At 50.6% G+C, this 13,670-nt stretch overlaps 6 protein-coding genes across 6 annotated transcripts; 2 read left to right on the plus strand and 4 right to left on the minus strand.

Annotated features, from left to right (window-relative positions):
• Window positions 1–11: 11 nt before the first annotated feature.
• TOA1 (transcription initiation factor IIA large subunit) lies at window positions 12–686 on the minus strand (the record flags this gene model as incomplete). The annotated part of the gene is made up of 1 exon (XM_002553076.1): window positions 12–686. One exon carries the CDS (start codon window positions 684–686, stop codon window positions 12–14), a length of 675 nt encoding a protein of 224 aa, XP_002553122.1.
• Window positions 687–1,342: 656 nt separating this feature from the next.
• On the plus strand, window positions 1,343–3,499 carry SLK19 (Slk19p; the record flags this gene model as incomplete). The annotated part of the gene is made up of 1 exon (XM_002553077.1): window positions 1,343–3,499. One exon carries the CDS (start codon window positions 1,343–1,345, stop codon window positions 3,497–3,499), a length of 2,157 nt encoding a protein of 718 aa, XP_002553123.1.
• Window positions 3,500–3,839: 340 nt separating this feature from the next.
• On the plus strand, window positions 3,840–6,935 carry BEM3 (GTPase-activating protein BEM3; the record flags this gene model as incomplete). The annotated part of the gene is made up of 1 exon (XM_002553078.1): window positions 3,840–6,935. One exon carries the CDS (start codon window positions 3,840–3,842, stop codon window positions 6,933–6,935), a length of 3,096 nt encoding a protein of 1,031 aa, XP_002553124.1.
• Window positions 6,936–7,034: 99 nt separating this feature from the next.
• Window positions 7,035–8,150, minus strand: LIP5 (lipoate synthase; the record flags this gene model as incomplete). The annotated part of the gene is made up of 1 exon (XM_002553079.1): window positions 7,035–8,150. The coding sequence occupies one exon, from the start codon at window positions 8,148–8,150 to the stop codon at window positions 7,035–7,037; it is 1,116 nt and encodes a 371-aa protein (XP_002553125.1).
• Window positions 8,151–8,725: 575 nt separating this feature from the next.
• KLTH0D09570g (KLTH0D09570p) lies at window positions 8,726–8,953 on the minus strand (the record flags this gene model as incomplete). Its single annotated transcript, XM_002553080.1, has 1 exon — window positions 8,726–8,953. The coding sequence occupies one exon, from the start codon at window positions 8,951–8,953 to the stop codon at window positions 8,726–8,728; it is 228 nt and encodes a 75-aa protein (XP_002553126.1).
• Window positions 8,954–10,827: 1,874 nt separating this feature from the next.
• HOS3 (histone deacetylase) lies at window positions 10,828–12,945 on the minus strand (the record flags this gene model as incomplete). The annotated part of the gene is made up of 1 exon (XM_002553081.1): window positions 10,828–12,945. One exon carries the CDS (start codon window positions 12,943–12,945, stop codon window positions 10,828–10,830), a length of 2,118 nt encoding a protein of 705 aa, XP_002553127.1.
• Window positions 12,946–13,670: the final 725 nt, after the last annotated feature.

Raw genomic sequence — 13,670 nt, forward strand, 5'->3', positions numbered from 1 at the left:
ATACATACTTTTCACCATTCCGTTTCGCCTTGGGCCCTTTGAAATGCGTAGTCCTTGTGGTTTATAGTAGCCAAGCCATCTTTTAGATTGCACTTCCACTTGTTTTTCACCCTTAGTACCTTTTCGTACAGGCACAGCACTATATTTTCGTCCTGGCCCTCATCCTCACCCGAGGAATTCAGATAGTCGTCTTCCGAGTCGTCGAGGTCCGAGTTAATCTCATCCGTGTCAAGCAGTGCACTCTTCTTAGCTTGTTTTGCCTGGAGTTTTAATTGCTCCGCAATTTCGCCGTCTGGATCCTCCATGCTTAGCTCAATTTCTTGTTTCGGCTGTTCTTCGTGCTTGCTCTGTGTCATCAACGGCTGCTGCTGTGCTTGCTGCTGCTGCGACTGCGATTGCTGCGCTTTGTCCTCGCCCGACGAAAGTGCAGGTATTGCCAGTCCTTGCGAGTCGAGGAGGCTTGGTGCTATATTAGAATTATTCAGCGATGTGCCCAACGCACCCTCGTCCTCAGGATCCCACATAAACTTCGCAACGCGGCTCTCTGAAAGCTTTGTTTGCCATACCAGTTTCAGATCCTGTAGCGTTTGTTCATCGATACCGGCACTTTCGAAGTCCTCTCTTACTTCGTTTACCACGTTCTCCACAATGGTCTCATAAGCCCTGGCTCCTTCTTGATTGGACATCTCAGAGTGCTTTCAGACGCCTTTAAAATCAACCTTTATTTCTCTGTCCATATAAATTAGACGAATTCTCCTTTACTTTCAATTTTTTTTCATTCTTCATATCACTATTTGAAGAACAAGGAGAGCGAAGGTGAATCAAAGACATAGTAAAGTAAATCTTGGACTCTTGTAGAGCCTTGCTTGAACCGCACTTAGACGAAAATGAGGGCTAGCATTCAAAAGCGACTTGACCTGCTTTTGTACCAATTTCTTGCGAATACATGGTTCCAATTTCTTGTGAACACATGGTTCAGTCGACGTCCGGATCCACAGTCCGCTTCTGGGCACGAGGCGGGTGTGACGGTTAATCACAGTTTTCATAGTCCGTAATCCAATATCAGTAATGAAGGCCATCTGCTATCCTGGGGCGAGAAGCGCGCACTTTTTGCGTGTCTGGATGCTCTAGAAGGATGTTTTGAACGTCAATCGTAGGGAGTCCTATCGTTATTCAGTGTTGGAAGCGCAGTGGAGCGAGACCAAGGCGTACTCTGCTCTTTTCCTCTCATTCGAATACGATGCTGTGCCCGTCTTCATCTCTCAAAATCTTACCTCAAGAGTATGGCGATCGCGTCAAAAACCTATCGCTTTAACTCCTCCGGAAGAGCAGGACAGCTACAATGGGCGACTCTAACATAGGAAGCTTCAGCACGCCACTAAAGAATGGGATAAGTAGATCTGTGGAGTTACGAGTGCCAAATTCAGAAAGGCCATATCCCAAAGGCGTAGATTCACCTGGTAAACCCGCCAATGATGATCGAGCCTTGAGGATACAAAAAAACAATGAGAACGCCTCGCAGCTGCGCTCATCACCCTGGAAGAGAGCAAAGCTTGACAAGTTCTCTTCGCGCTCGCATCCCGTTTCCTCGCCTGCTGTGATCGAAATGTTGGATCGAAATGTTTCCGGGCCGCATGGATCACTGCGAGACAGTCAAGCATTGGAAATACAGGATGAGATATCAGAAGCCATCAGCAGCGCTGTCAGAGAAGTGTCTGGTAGTGACTCGTCAAATCACGATAATCAGCATCGCACCTCGCTAATCAATGACCTGCTATCCCCAAGGCGGGATGGCACGCCTGACCACATTCCAGATGCTGACCTCGCAAACTTAGGCAAGCTGACACCTCCCAAGAACTACATGCATAACACTGAGAGTAGCATCATCCAGAATCTACAAAGCTGCTTTCGAGATGAGCTCGGCAAGTTTGAGCAGTACCTAAAAGCCAAAAACGAACAGGCAGATGAGTACCGCCGTCGTACTGTAGACTGCTTCGAGAAGATCAAGCAATTGGAAGAGGCACTCGATGAGCAGAAACTTACTTACTCCTCTCTTTTGGGCGAGTATGAAATGCTCAGAGCCTCTCAAAGTGTCCGCGACGATCAATGGCAAACCCAAAACCGAGAAATTGAAAAGCTCTCTACAGAAAAAACGAGCCTCGAAGAACGCGTTTCCCGGTTGAAGCTGCGGCTGTCTGAGGCGCGGAATGAAATGAAGATGATAAACCAAAATTCGCAGATACTTCAAGAAAAGTTCCAAACACAGATTCAGCAAAATGAGAGGCTTCAAAACCAAGTTTCAGAGCTTGAAGACAGTGAAAACCAACTTCGGGTGCATATTGAAAATACTACTAATTCTAAAAAGCGAGTTGAGGAGGAAATCGAAAGGACAAGGGCTGAGCTTGCTCTATTAACAGAAGGCAAATTCAAGACGCAGTCGGAAAACGAAGATTTAAAGCTTTCAGTCTCCAAGGCTCAGACTTTGCTGGCAGAAAAAACAAAGTTCATTGAAGAGCTTCAGGCAAATTTAAGAGCTTCTCATGACACGAAGCAGAAATCAACTATAGAGCTTGAACAACGCATAAACGACCTAACTCTCGAGAAAAATGAATTAGTAAGGGAACTGGAGGACATGAGCACTTTAAGATCAAAAATTGAAGAAAGTGAAAACGAGATCCAGTCAGTGAAAACTGAGCTTGACCGAACACAAGTTGCTCTTCAACATCTTAAGGAGGAACATTCAGAACTCCGCGAGCACTGCCGATCTTTGGAAGCCGAACTCAAAACCTCTCATCAAAAACTGGAAACAGCAAACGATCAGCTGGCTATAAAATCGGCTGAGGTCGTGGAGCTTGGCCATGATGTTAAAGAGCTGCGACAAGGGAAATCACACCTCGAAGATTCTCTCAAGCTTCGTGACGCTTCAATTTCGGAATGGAATTCTAAGTACGAAGAGAAGTGTGCCGAGAACAACAAGCTATCTATCGAAATTGAAAGTTTCCAGTTCAAGAACGGTAATTTAGAGACAGAGCACCTTGTTGAGCTAGAACAGCTTCATCAGCAAATGACCTCGCTTCAAGAAACTCTAAAATCGAACTCTGAGCGTATAAAGGAGCTAACTGAAGAGAACTCATCTCTCAAAGACCAATTAGAGGTTCGAGAGCTTCCTCAACCGCAGCAGGGACCTCTTGTTGACCCTGAGCAAGTTGAAGAGTTACATGCTAAAATCCAAAGCTTAGAGCAACAACTTCGGGAGAAGGAGGCGGAAGCGGGTAAAAGGCTTCAATTGCTAGCGGAAGATCTCTACATCCAGTACTCCTCGAAGCACGAACAGAAGGTCAAAATGCTTAAAAAAGGCTACGAATCAAAGTATCAAGACAAACTCGAAAGGCTAGGGCTCGAAAACTCAGGCTTGAAAGACGAGTTAATGCAACTCAATGATACACTCAAGGCTGAAAGAGAAGAAAAGCATAACTTAGTGAAGCTGTTAAATAAGTAGGTACAAATTAGCCTTCGGCCGGGGGGCCGTTGGTCACGTGCTCAATTATCCTTCAGTACAATCAAACGTTTTACATCCACGGTCAATCACCCAATTTCGTCGCGAAAGTTAGTAACAAGCAAAGGCAGGTCTTTGAAAACCGGTAACTGGCTCCACAAAAGCTTTTTTTGAAGCCAAAAAAGCGTCTGAGCTGGACTTAAAGACCGGTCTGGTGTGATTGATTTCTGTGGGCTGGCCAGACATAAGCGTTGATAATTATCAGCATTTTACGCGACTCGACGCATCGGAAGCCCGCACAACAAAACTTGATAGACGCCAATCGTGGGCACTGTAGTAAAACATGGGATCTGATGATGACAGCGCAGGCTCGATTACCTTGCAGCTACTATCTAAATACAATTATCATACATCGGAACGGGACAGGAGTCTGGAGAATAAAGAGAAGAATAACGAACCTTCGCGCAAGCCGAGTTATGACGCGCTCTACAAAGAGAACACTACATTAAAGCTACAACTGGAAGAATACGAAAGCGAGATAGCTAGTTTGAAGAGGTTTATTGATGTTCTGAAGAACAATAGAAACACCTTTAAGGAATCGCACCAACAACTCGAAGTCGAAGATAAGCTAAAGGAGCCCATTCTTCCACCTCGATCGGCAGAAAGAAGGCGCAATGCGAAAAACCTATCACTCCCAGTGACGAAAGAAGCTAAAAGTCAAGCTGAGAAGTCTCCTGGTTTATTATCCCCTGCAGGCATAATTACTTCCAGGAGTTTCAACGGAACGCCTACTCTGACTGATAATACGCTCAACCATGACCGTGACCAGTCTTTTTCTCTTAATGAACTAGACAAAATCCGCAGGTCGAGCTCGTCGTATTCGAATGTGATAGCAGCCAGTCCGGCGACGTCGGTTGCATACACAACATCCAGGATATCACCATCTCGAAGCAATAAGCATTCGCTCAAAGACGAAGATTCAGCATCGTCAGTTCCAGAGAGAAGCGCTTCGCTTTTAAATTCCAGCAAGGCTGTCATATCAGTTAGCGATCACTACCATTCTCCCCTGAGAATTGGTTCTGGGGGCAATCAAGAGGACAATCAAGAAAGCTCATCAAAAAAATCGTATCCCAAGAGCCCAATACCTAATCTTTTAGCCAGCCACGAAGGCAAGGCTGATATATCTCCTGCATCGAAGAAAAGCCTGAATAATTTTGCAGAAATGCTTGATTCCAGCTTTGGAGAAGATGAGGAGCAGACACCCCATGAAAACCCTCAGGAAATCGAGGTCGCCTCTGCTAATCAAGAACGAGAGAGTATATCTCGACTACTGGGATCGCCTGTGGCGCTAAAGAAGCCTCATCAGTCACATGAAAACTCGCCTGTGCTGCACTCCTTCGAAGTAGTCTCAAGTTCTGCTCCAGAAGAGAAGCCTTCCTCGAGCACGATCGGCTCGTCAGCCAGTACTCAAATTGTGTCCGCGTATGATCCACAGTCCCCAAGATCAATTAATGCTAAAAGCATACCACATTTGGGAAAGAGCAACAGTCAACCAATAGTGCAATCCCCGCGCAAGAAAACAACGCCAACTGTCACTGATTCCCACAGTATCATCTCAGATATTCCTCTCTTTGTGCAACCAGGAGAACTGGGTACTATCCGAATTGATGTTGTCAGTACACTCCACCGTGATAATGAGATGTTCGCAGGTGATCATCACATCCTTTTCAGTGTAATTGATAGAACTTCGGGAAAGGAGATTTTCAAATTTGCTAAAACTATCGACAGGGTTTATGAACTTGACGTCTACCTGAAGTGCCACATGGATACCATCATGTTACCCCCTCTTCCAGAGAAGGCTATGTTCGAGACTACTACACCGCTTAGGGTAGATTACAGAAGGGAGAAGCTCAACGATTATTTTTCATGTCTATTTGCTCAACAAAACCTACTTCCGGATATTGCATTGAAGCTGGCGAAATTCATAAGCACAGACACAGTTATGAATCCCATTATAGGTGACTATATCAAGGAGGGTATACTAATGATGAGGAAAAGTAAGGCAATAGGAAGTACCAACAGTTGGCGCTTACGATATGCAGTTGTTGATGGAGTTAACCTCTCACTGTTGGACAGGGGTCAGGTTTCAGAAATCATTAAGCTCTCGCAGGCTGCAATAGAGCTACAGGCTAACTTGCCAGATGATAGATATGGAACGAAAAATGGCTTCATTCTCAACGTGCATAAAAAGGGCGGCCTTTCCAGTGGGACAAGATACTTTTTTTGTTGCGAAAGCCCAAGAGAGAGGGAGTCTTGGGTATCAAGTCTTGCCGAATTTGTGGAAAGCTCAGTTGTCTTCAGTGGTTCCATAAACAGCAAGTCAGAAAGCTCTAGCATGATAGATCACTCCTCTACAGGTAATGAGGCAAGCTCGGATGCACCTGTCAGTTACATTGGGCCTATAGCCAATCTCCAGAGTCCAGTTTCTCATTCACCCACCCAGGCCCCTGATACAACGGCACAAGAAGATGAGAGGGAATCCAAGAGAATACGAATGCGCAGCTTTTTCCCCTTCAAAAGAGCCACTGCAGCCCAAACTTCGAGCGAACCTGAGCTCCCACTTAATGGGGACAGTAGCCAGCTGCCTCTCCTGCAACCCAATGAAACCTCAATATCCAGGTCCCTTCAAGCGATGGATCTGGGCCCTGAAATCGTCAGCAATACAGTTTTCGGGTCTGAACTGCGAAGCTGCGTTTCAATCAGCTCGCAGCTTTATCAGGGCAAATATGTCATTCCTAGCGTTGTTTACAGATGCCTGGAGTATTTGTATCGTAATCATGGAGTTGAGGAAGAAGGCATATTTAGAATCAGTGGTTCGAGCTTGCTAATAAAGTCGCTACAAGAACAGTTTGACAAAGACCGTGACATTGACCTTTGCAATTACAACAAGTCTGTCACTTCAGATGACCCCAACAAGAGTAACTTCGGAACGGGCCTAGTCGATGTAAACACTGTTACAGGCTTGCTGAAGCTGTTTTTAAGAAAAATGCCACACGTCATTTTCGGAGACAGCATGCTGCCAGTGTTCAAGAGCGCTCTGGATGCGAAGTGGGGCAGCGGATATCAAGTCGCGCTTGAGTACCGCCGGCTTGTGAATTCTGATAAAATTTCAAAAGAGAGCTATTCGCTCATGTTTGTTCTATTTGAGCTGTTGGTCAAAATAAACCAGAAGAACCAAATCAACAAAATGAACTTGCGAAATTTATGCATTGTGTTTTCGCCAACGTTGAACATCCCAGTAAGCGTGCTTCAACCGTTCATTGTTGACTTCGATTGTATTTTTAAAAACGAGGAGCCGATTAACGATTCACAGAGGGAGCAAGTCGATATCGACGCGCCCTCGGCGGTGTTAAAAGAGATAAATAGTTATTTTGCTTAGCGCTTAATATGAGTTACGATTAAAAGAGTTTCGATATTTCAACAGGGACATGCAGACCATAAGCATTCCAAGGCTGGCGGCGCGCGATGATGGAGAGTGCTAGTTGTTGGCTCTTTTCCTCAAAACATTTTCAATGAAGGCTTCGCCAGCTTTGTAAGATGACCTGACCAGGGGACCAGACGCACAATACAAAAAGCCCAGCTCTAGTGCCTTGTCCCTCCAATAGTCAAATTTTTCCGGTTTGACGTACTCCACAACCTTCATGTGCCGCTTAGTAGGCCTCATGTACTGGCCGAATGTCACAACGTCACAGCCGATAGCACGGAGGTCCTGCAGCGTCTGCAGGACCTGCTCGTCCGTCTCACCCAGCCCAAGCATGAGCGATGTTTTGGTGATCAAGGTGGGAACCGTCTTTTTGGCCTGGTTCAGGACGCTAAGGGACTGCTCGTAGGTGGCTCTTCTGTCTCTCACGTGGGGCGTCAGATCTTTCACCGTTTCAAGGTTGTGAGCGTAAACGTCGAGCCCGCTTTGAGCCATGACTTTGACCATTTCTAGGTCGCCTCTAAAATCTCCCGAAAGGGTCTCCACAAGGGTTTTGGGCGCCTTTTGTTTTATCCTGCACACTGTTTCGGCCAGGTGGTGGGCTCCGCCGTCGGCCAGATCGTCTCTATCAACGGTGGTCAAAACCACATACCCAAGGCCCCACCTGCTGATAGCCTCGGCGGTGTTCTCGGGCTCGGCGGGATCCGGCTTCGAGGGAGCCCTGTTGGTCTTGACGGAGCAGAACCGGCAGCCCCGAGTACAGGTGTCTCCCAGAAGCATGATGGTAGCGGTGGCCTTGGAGCTGTCGCCGCCGCCCCAGCACTCGCTGATGTTGGGACACTTGGCCTCCTCGCACACCGTGCTGAGTTTGAGCTCCCGGACATCCTTCTTGAGCTTGTGGTAGTTGGTGCCTTTGGGAATAGGCACCTTCAGCCACCGGGGCAGCCTCTTGGCTTCCTCGATGTTGGATCGCGCCTGCTGCAGAGGATCGAGCGTGAACTTGGCGGCCTTGCCGCTGACGAAGTCCTCGAACGACGGGCCCTTGTTCAGCGCATCGGAAAATGTCGTGGTGCGCCGTCTTTTAGGTTGGGAAGCTGTGGTCGTCGTAGCCTTTGTTACCGATATCGCTCGCTTCTGCAGCTGCAGACGTGAGCACTTGAAGCGGGAAAGCATTACCGTAGGGGGGAAGTGCTACAGGGCTGAGGGCGGATCTCGGCACTCCAGTAACGCGCCAGTCGTGGGACAGGGAAGATGTAGAACGAAGATCAACCTCGATCTTCTGGCAGCGACGCCAGCTGAGTAGTTTTCCACGCTCTTGATGTACCAGGATGAGATGTGCTGCGCTTGTACGAAGCGCGATTCGGAGTCAGACGCGGCGCCGAGCCCGCGCCTGACTCGGGCCGCGAGGGCCTATCTGTCACGTGATATCGGGTCCATTGTGTCACGTGCTCTATTTCTACGTCACGTGCCTATGACGTGTGCGTGATAAGCAAACGACGGCGTCGTTTTGAACGCCGCTGGCGCCGCTTTGAGAGCTGCGCCAGCCACACCTGACAACGGCGATGTGCAGCGCTGGCCCTGCGCAAAGCTCGTCGCCCGCAAGGCTGGGAAACCGAAGCATAGCAAAGAGCGCCTGCTGGGCCCGCTAGCGGGCTGCGATACCACGTTTGACTTAGTCAACTTCTGTTAAAATCGTAAAAACATGCATAAGCTCATATATACGCGGTTGGGGCCGCGGCGCGATGCGTTTATTCGTCTCTGAGGCACACGAACTCGCCGTTCTCGACAACAGCGACCTGGTGCAAGTATCTGTCGTTCAGCGAGACCTCGCCGTTCATCACACCGTTGAAGCTGCATTGACCGCCGAACTTGTTCAAAGGCAGGATCTCGATGACCTTGTGCTGCCATGGCGAGATGATGACGGCCTTGTTACCGGCTTGGATGGCGTGAGAAGTGTTGCTAGCGGCTTTACCCATTGTGAATGTGTTTTTGTGTGTATGCGTGTATCAGTTGCGGTCTGCTATTAAGAAGTGCTAAGCTGGTTAGATCTTCTTTGCTGATGATTGTAGAGAAGAAGAGGAGTTTGTAATTTAGAGCTGAAGAAGCGCCCTTATATAAGTTTCGCCGATGCCTCGAACTATGGCCAGGGGAGGTTGCGCGCGGTTTTTGCAAACATCAGGGTTGCTGTGGGCTCCGTCAGAGCTTATGCGTGTGTATGTGCGTGTGTATGTGCGTGTGTGTCGTATTCCTTGAGCAAAGAAACAACGTTTACATCATCAAGACAGAACACTGGCAGAACGCAGCGCAGAACGCACAGAAGCAAGGGCCCCTAGCGGTTGGCCGCGAAGGGTTTGCGACGTCCAAGGGCGCGGCTGGAGGGACAGTGACGAAATGGCGCAGCAAGCACGGCGCGAGTGGGCCAAATCTCATTCGAGGACCTGGGACCTAGCGCTTGCACACGTGCTTGGGCGTTCTCCAGTGACTGGGCAGCTCAGTTCGAGCGCTGGAACCTGGGCTTGCCTCACCGCCCTGGCCAGGAAGCCGGCTCTAGCGGGCTCCGGCTCATGGCGGTGAGGCTGTAGTGTGTCGTTTTCTCCGTTTCTACGATATGATGTCGGGGCGCGGATATACGATCACGTGACAAGTCGATATACTACTATCACGTGACTCGAATTGGCCACCGCGCAGCGGTTTTGGCAGAGGGCCCAAGCGGAGCGCAAGAGCGGCCGGCGTTAGCTGAATTCAGCTTCAGGCGCCTCCCCTGCACCCGCTGGTTCCCTCCCGCGGATTCGAGCGCCCGGGCGCTCGCCGCTTGGTTTCCACGTGACTCCATCCCGCCACCGGAAACGCTGCTCATAGCGCTGCTCACGCCGCAGCTCGCACCGCCGCTCATAGCATACAGCGCGTCGGCCTCGGAGCCACGCGCGGCGGAAAGCGTGGCAGTGTCACGTGCGGCGGAGGGCACGTCCGCGTCACGTGCGCCTGTTTTCAGGAAAACCAAATCATGTATTCGTAGATAGCGCTACAGACGTTTACTTAGAGCAGTGGCACTCGGCCTTGGAGCCGCACTTGCAGGCCTTGCCGCACGCGCACTCCTTGTCCTTGGAGCAGGAGCCGGAGCTCTCGCCGCCCTTGACGGGGCACGAGGCCTCAGCGGGCTTGCTCTCGCACTGGCACTGGTCCTTGGCGCAGTGGCAGTCTTTTTGGCAGGCGTAGTTAACTAGTTCGCTCAACATTTCTTGTGTGTGTAGGTTTGTGTGGTGTTTGTGTTTGCTTGAAAGCTTGTTGGGAGAGACGAGGCCTTGCAGTTGCTAAGGTGCGCTGTTCAGGGATCCTTATATAGCTTTTTTTCAACTGTGCGATGCCCTCTGAGTTTTTTTTGCTGATTACGATGCGTTGTTAACGCTGACACTCCGCATTAACGAAGCCGGAAAGAAAAGTTTTTAGCACCGTCGTGACGTGCGCTTGGAGCAGGGGCGCCGCGCGCGCGAGATGTGCTGGTCCCGCGCGGAGCCCTGCGGTGAGAAGAGGCGCGGGGACGAGAAACTTCCAGAAAGTGCTTCGTCACGGCCCACGGGATAACATGTTACTTTGTACGAGTGATCTAGCGTAGTCCGGCTCCCAGGGTGAAGAAGGTCTTCATCCTCTAATGAGTAGTTAGTCGGGCCTTTGGAGCATCCCGAGATCGATCAAAGCCAAATGCTTAGTATGCGGGGTTGCGATAGCAGCAGGCTCTGTCGGCCTTTCTAATGTTACGTTGTTCTTCCCTTTATATAAAATATCTACTGTGTCTGCACGCTTCGGATCGGATACCTTGCAGGTTAGGCTGCGTAGGATCGGCGGGCGGGCGCTACCACTTGGTCTGGCCGCTGCGTGTAGAGCGGCCCTTTGTCGGTGACACATGCGAGATCATCGAGATATCGCTGTCGTCGAAGTTCATCAGGCGCGATGCCCGCGTGTTGCGCAGATGGCGTGTGGTGGACCCTGAAGGTATCTTGTAGCCTCCGCTGGATGACGAGAGCGGACGGCGCTCCTGCGGCGCGCCGGCCGCCGCTGCTGCCGCGGCCTCGGAGTCGGCATTGCGGGAGCTGGCCCTGGTCCCTGAACTAGACGCAGTGCGCGGAGGCGCGTCGTCGAGCGCCTCGGGTTCTATCTCCAGGGTCTCCAGGTGCCTGGAAATATCGTCAATAGTAATGTCCTCCACCGTGCGGTTGAATGTCTTATTGAGCTCCTCGTCGTATACATAATCCTCGTCGTCCTCGTCTTCGTTGTCGCTGGGCAGGTCCTGCTCCACAAACGGTACGGTTTCGACGTCCGCGGTCTCCAGCTTCTGTATGTAGCGCTTGTCGTTGGGCGTCGGCGTTTCGCTGCGGGGCAGCGTGGGCGGCGTTTTGACAACGGCTATGGACGCGGCAGCAGGAGCCCTTCTAGATCTTGTGATGCGCTTGGAGGTCTCGGCCTTGGGCTCCACGAGCTCGGGCTCAAACAAGACCTGCTCAAACTCGGGGATCATAGCCCTCCCCAGTTTGATCACCTCTTCGGCCCAGATTCGGATCACGTCTCTCGCGCGTTTGGTCTTGTAAGGCTTCCATTGCGGTTTGCACCCGCGCACAATCTCCTTCACCACCTGCGCAGAGCCCCACTCATTGATCCAGTTCTGGTTTTGTAAGCCGATCAAATGAGCGAATACGCCAGAGGAGATCGCCCCGTCGGAGTAGCCCCCCTCGAGCACCGACAGTAGTTTGCCATGCGAATGCATTTGGGCGAGCTTCAGAGCGTCCTTCGTGAACAGATTGTAAAAGAACGTGGGCACGTTCACAGCGTGTCTCTGCATTGATGGCTGCTCGTACTCTGAGGCATCGAACCCGGCGCTGATCACGACCAGGCCCTTGAAGGGCTTGCCCAGTGCCCTCATGTTCTGTTTGGCAGTTCTAAAGTACTCGTCTGCTTTCGCAAACAGGGTCCGGTACTTCGTTTGGTATAGTTTGGTGAAGGCTTCGTCAGAGTCATACGACTGCAGGTGAACATTCCAGATGTTCACATCGTGTGCGTCCATGATGCAGGTGGCCGCATTTCTGACGTTTTCTTTCGTGGCGTAGCCCAGCTCGGTTGGGAACGAGTTGATGTCGTGCAGCGAGAAATACCCGACTTTAGGGAACTCCGCAAACTTCTTGCCGAACTCGTTATACTCGGAGCCGCCGTCGTCGCATCCATCGGGTTTGAAGCCTGCTCTCTTCCAACAAATGTCCTGGGTCCCGTCGCCATGATGCAAATCGAAATCCAGCACGACCGCGTGCGTTACGCCGTATGTGTCTGCGGCGTATTCGATGGCGATGTGCGCGTTGTTCAGCAAGCAGAACCCCGAGGGTGTGGAGGCGTGAGAGTGATGGCCTGGTGGTCTCAGCGCCACGAATGCACGGTTGCTGGTCTGCTCGACTGAAGGCCCGTGGAATATGGAGTCCACGCCGGTCTCAAGCGCGCCAATTGAGCCCTCCAAGGCGCTGATGGTCTGCCTGGACAAGTAGATGTCGCCGACGTTCCAAGACTCCGGAACCTCGACCTGGCACTGGTCCAGTGCCTTCTGCGAGTTTTTGCAGAGCTTCAAAAGCTCTTGTGGCCAGTCACTGCCGTGCACCTTCAGCACATGATCCGAGAGCAGAGAAGTCTTTCGCTTGTGCGACGATTTTAGCGTGAACAGCGCCGGGTACATAGTGATGGCCGCGCCTATACCCATTGAGCACGCTAACAGCCTCTCGGGCCGCTCGACAATCGTTTTCTTATAGGACTTGGACACCCAGTACCGCGGAAACTGGTGCTGAAGCGACAGAGGGGATAGCACCACTACCGCTTTTGCAGATTCTGGAATCTGCGACGCACTATGCGCAGCAGACGCCACGTTGGGGTTGTTCCTCACAAACGACTGGAACTGGTGCTCGAATTTGAGCAGCGGGTCGACCTCTTTTGACATAGGGAAGGTAGCCTGCAGGAGCGAAGCGTTCAGTGAAGAGTAATTTTTTGGTAGAAAGCGGTTGAGATCTTTACCAGATAATCAAACGAAGCCGTACTCCAAGGTTCAAACCCTCCTACTTTCTCTCTAATGACAGCAAATGACCTTGTAAATATCAACTCGGACTCAATTTTTCATCTTAAAGGGTCAAAAACCAAAACAAAGATCTGTTTATCATGTCGTCTTGGGTGATGTGGAGATTTCGTCTTATATGGTTACGTGTGGAAGCGCGCAGTAGCGATGGTTTCGGCCAAGGCATTCCTTGGGCTGGCTTTCGAGGATACCGTGAGGTTAGCACACCTCCTAGTTATCTGTTTTGACTGAGAGATCAGGTCTGGCCAGGCCCTACCTGGCCAGCCCCGGGTAGGGCTGGGCATATGCTCAAACGATGCTGCCGGCACGTCAGGTACATAGTGGCAATTGACTTCCTTGGGTGCGCATGGAGCTCCTTTTTGTAGTCCAGGCACGCTAGCAGCGCGCCGCGTCGACCTGCGTTTTTCCTCTCCGGAGGGCAATTCCTGCATGCACGTCTTTTGAACGCCTCGCGGTCCGGTTGGTTAGAGACAAATTGTTTGCTTGCCTTGACACGACATGTGGCAAGTACTTCAAAGCATTCTCACGCTGTTTCTGCGGCTTATCTCTGCTATTTTATATATCTGAAGGTTAAAATGTGTAAATTTTCAACA

The sequence above is a fragment of the Lachancea thermotolerans genome (genome assembly GCF_000142805.1).
Source record: "Lachancea thermotolerans CBS 6340 chromosome D complete sequence".
Lineage (NCBI taxonomy): Eukaryota > Fungi > Ascomycota > Saccharomycetes > Saccharomycetales > Saccharomycetaceae > Lachancea > Lachancea thermotolerans.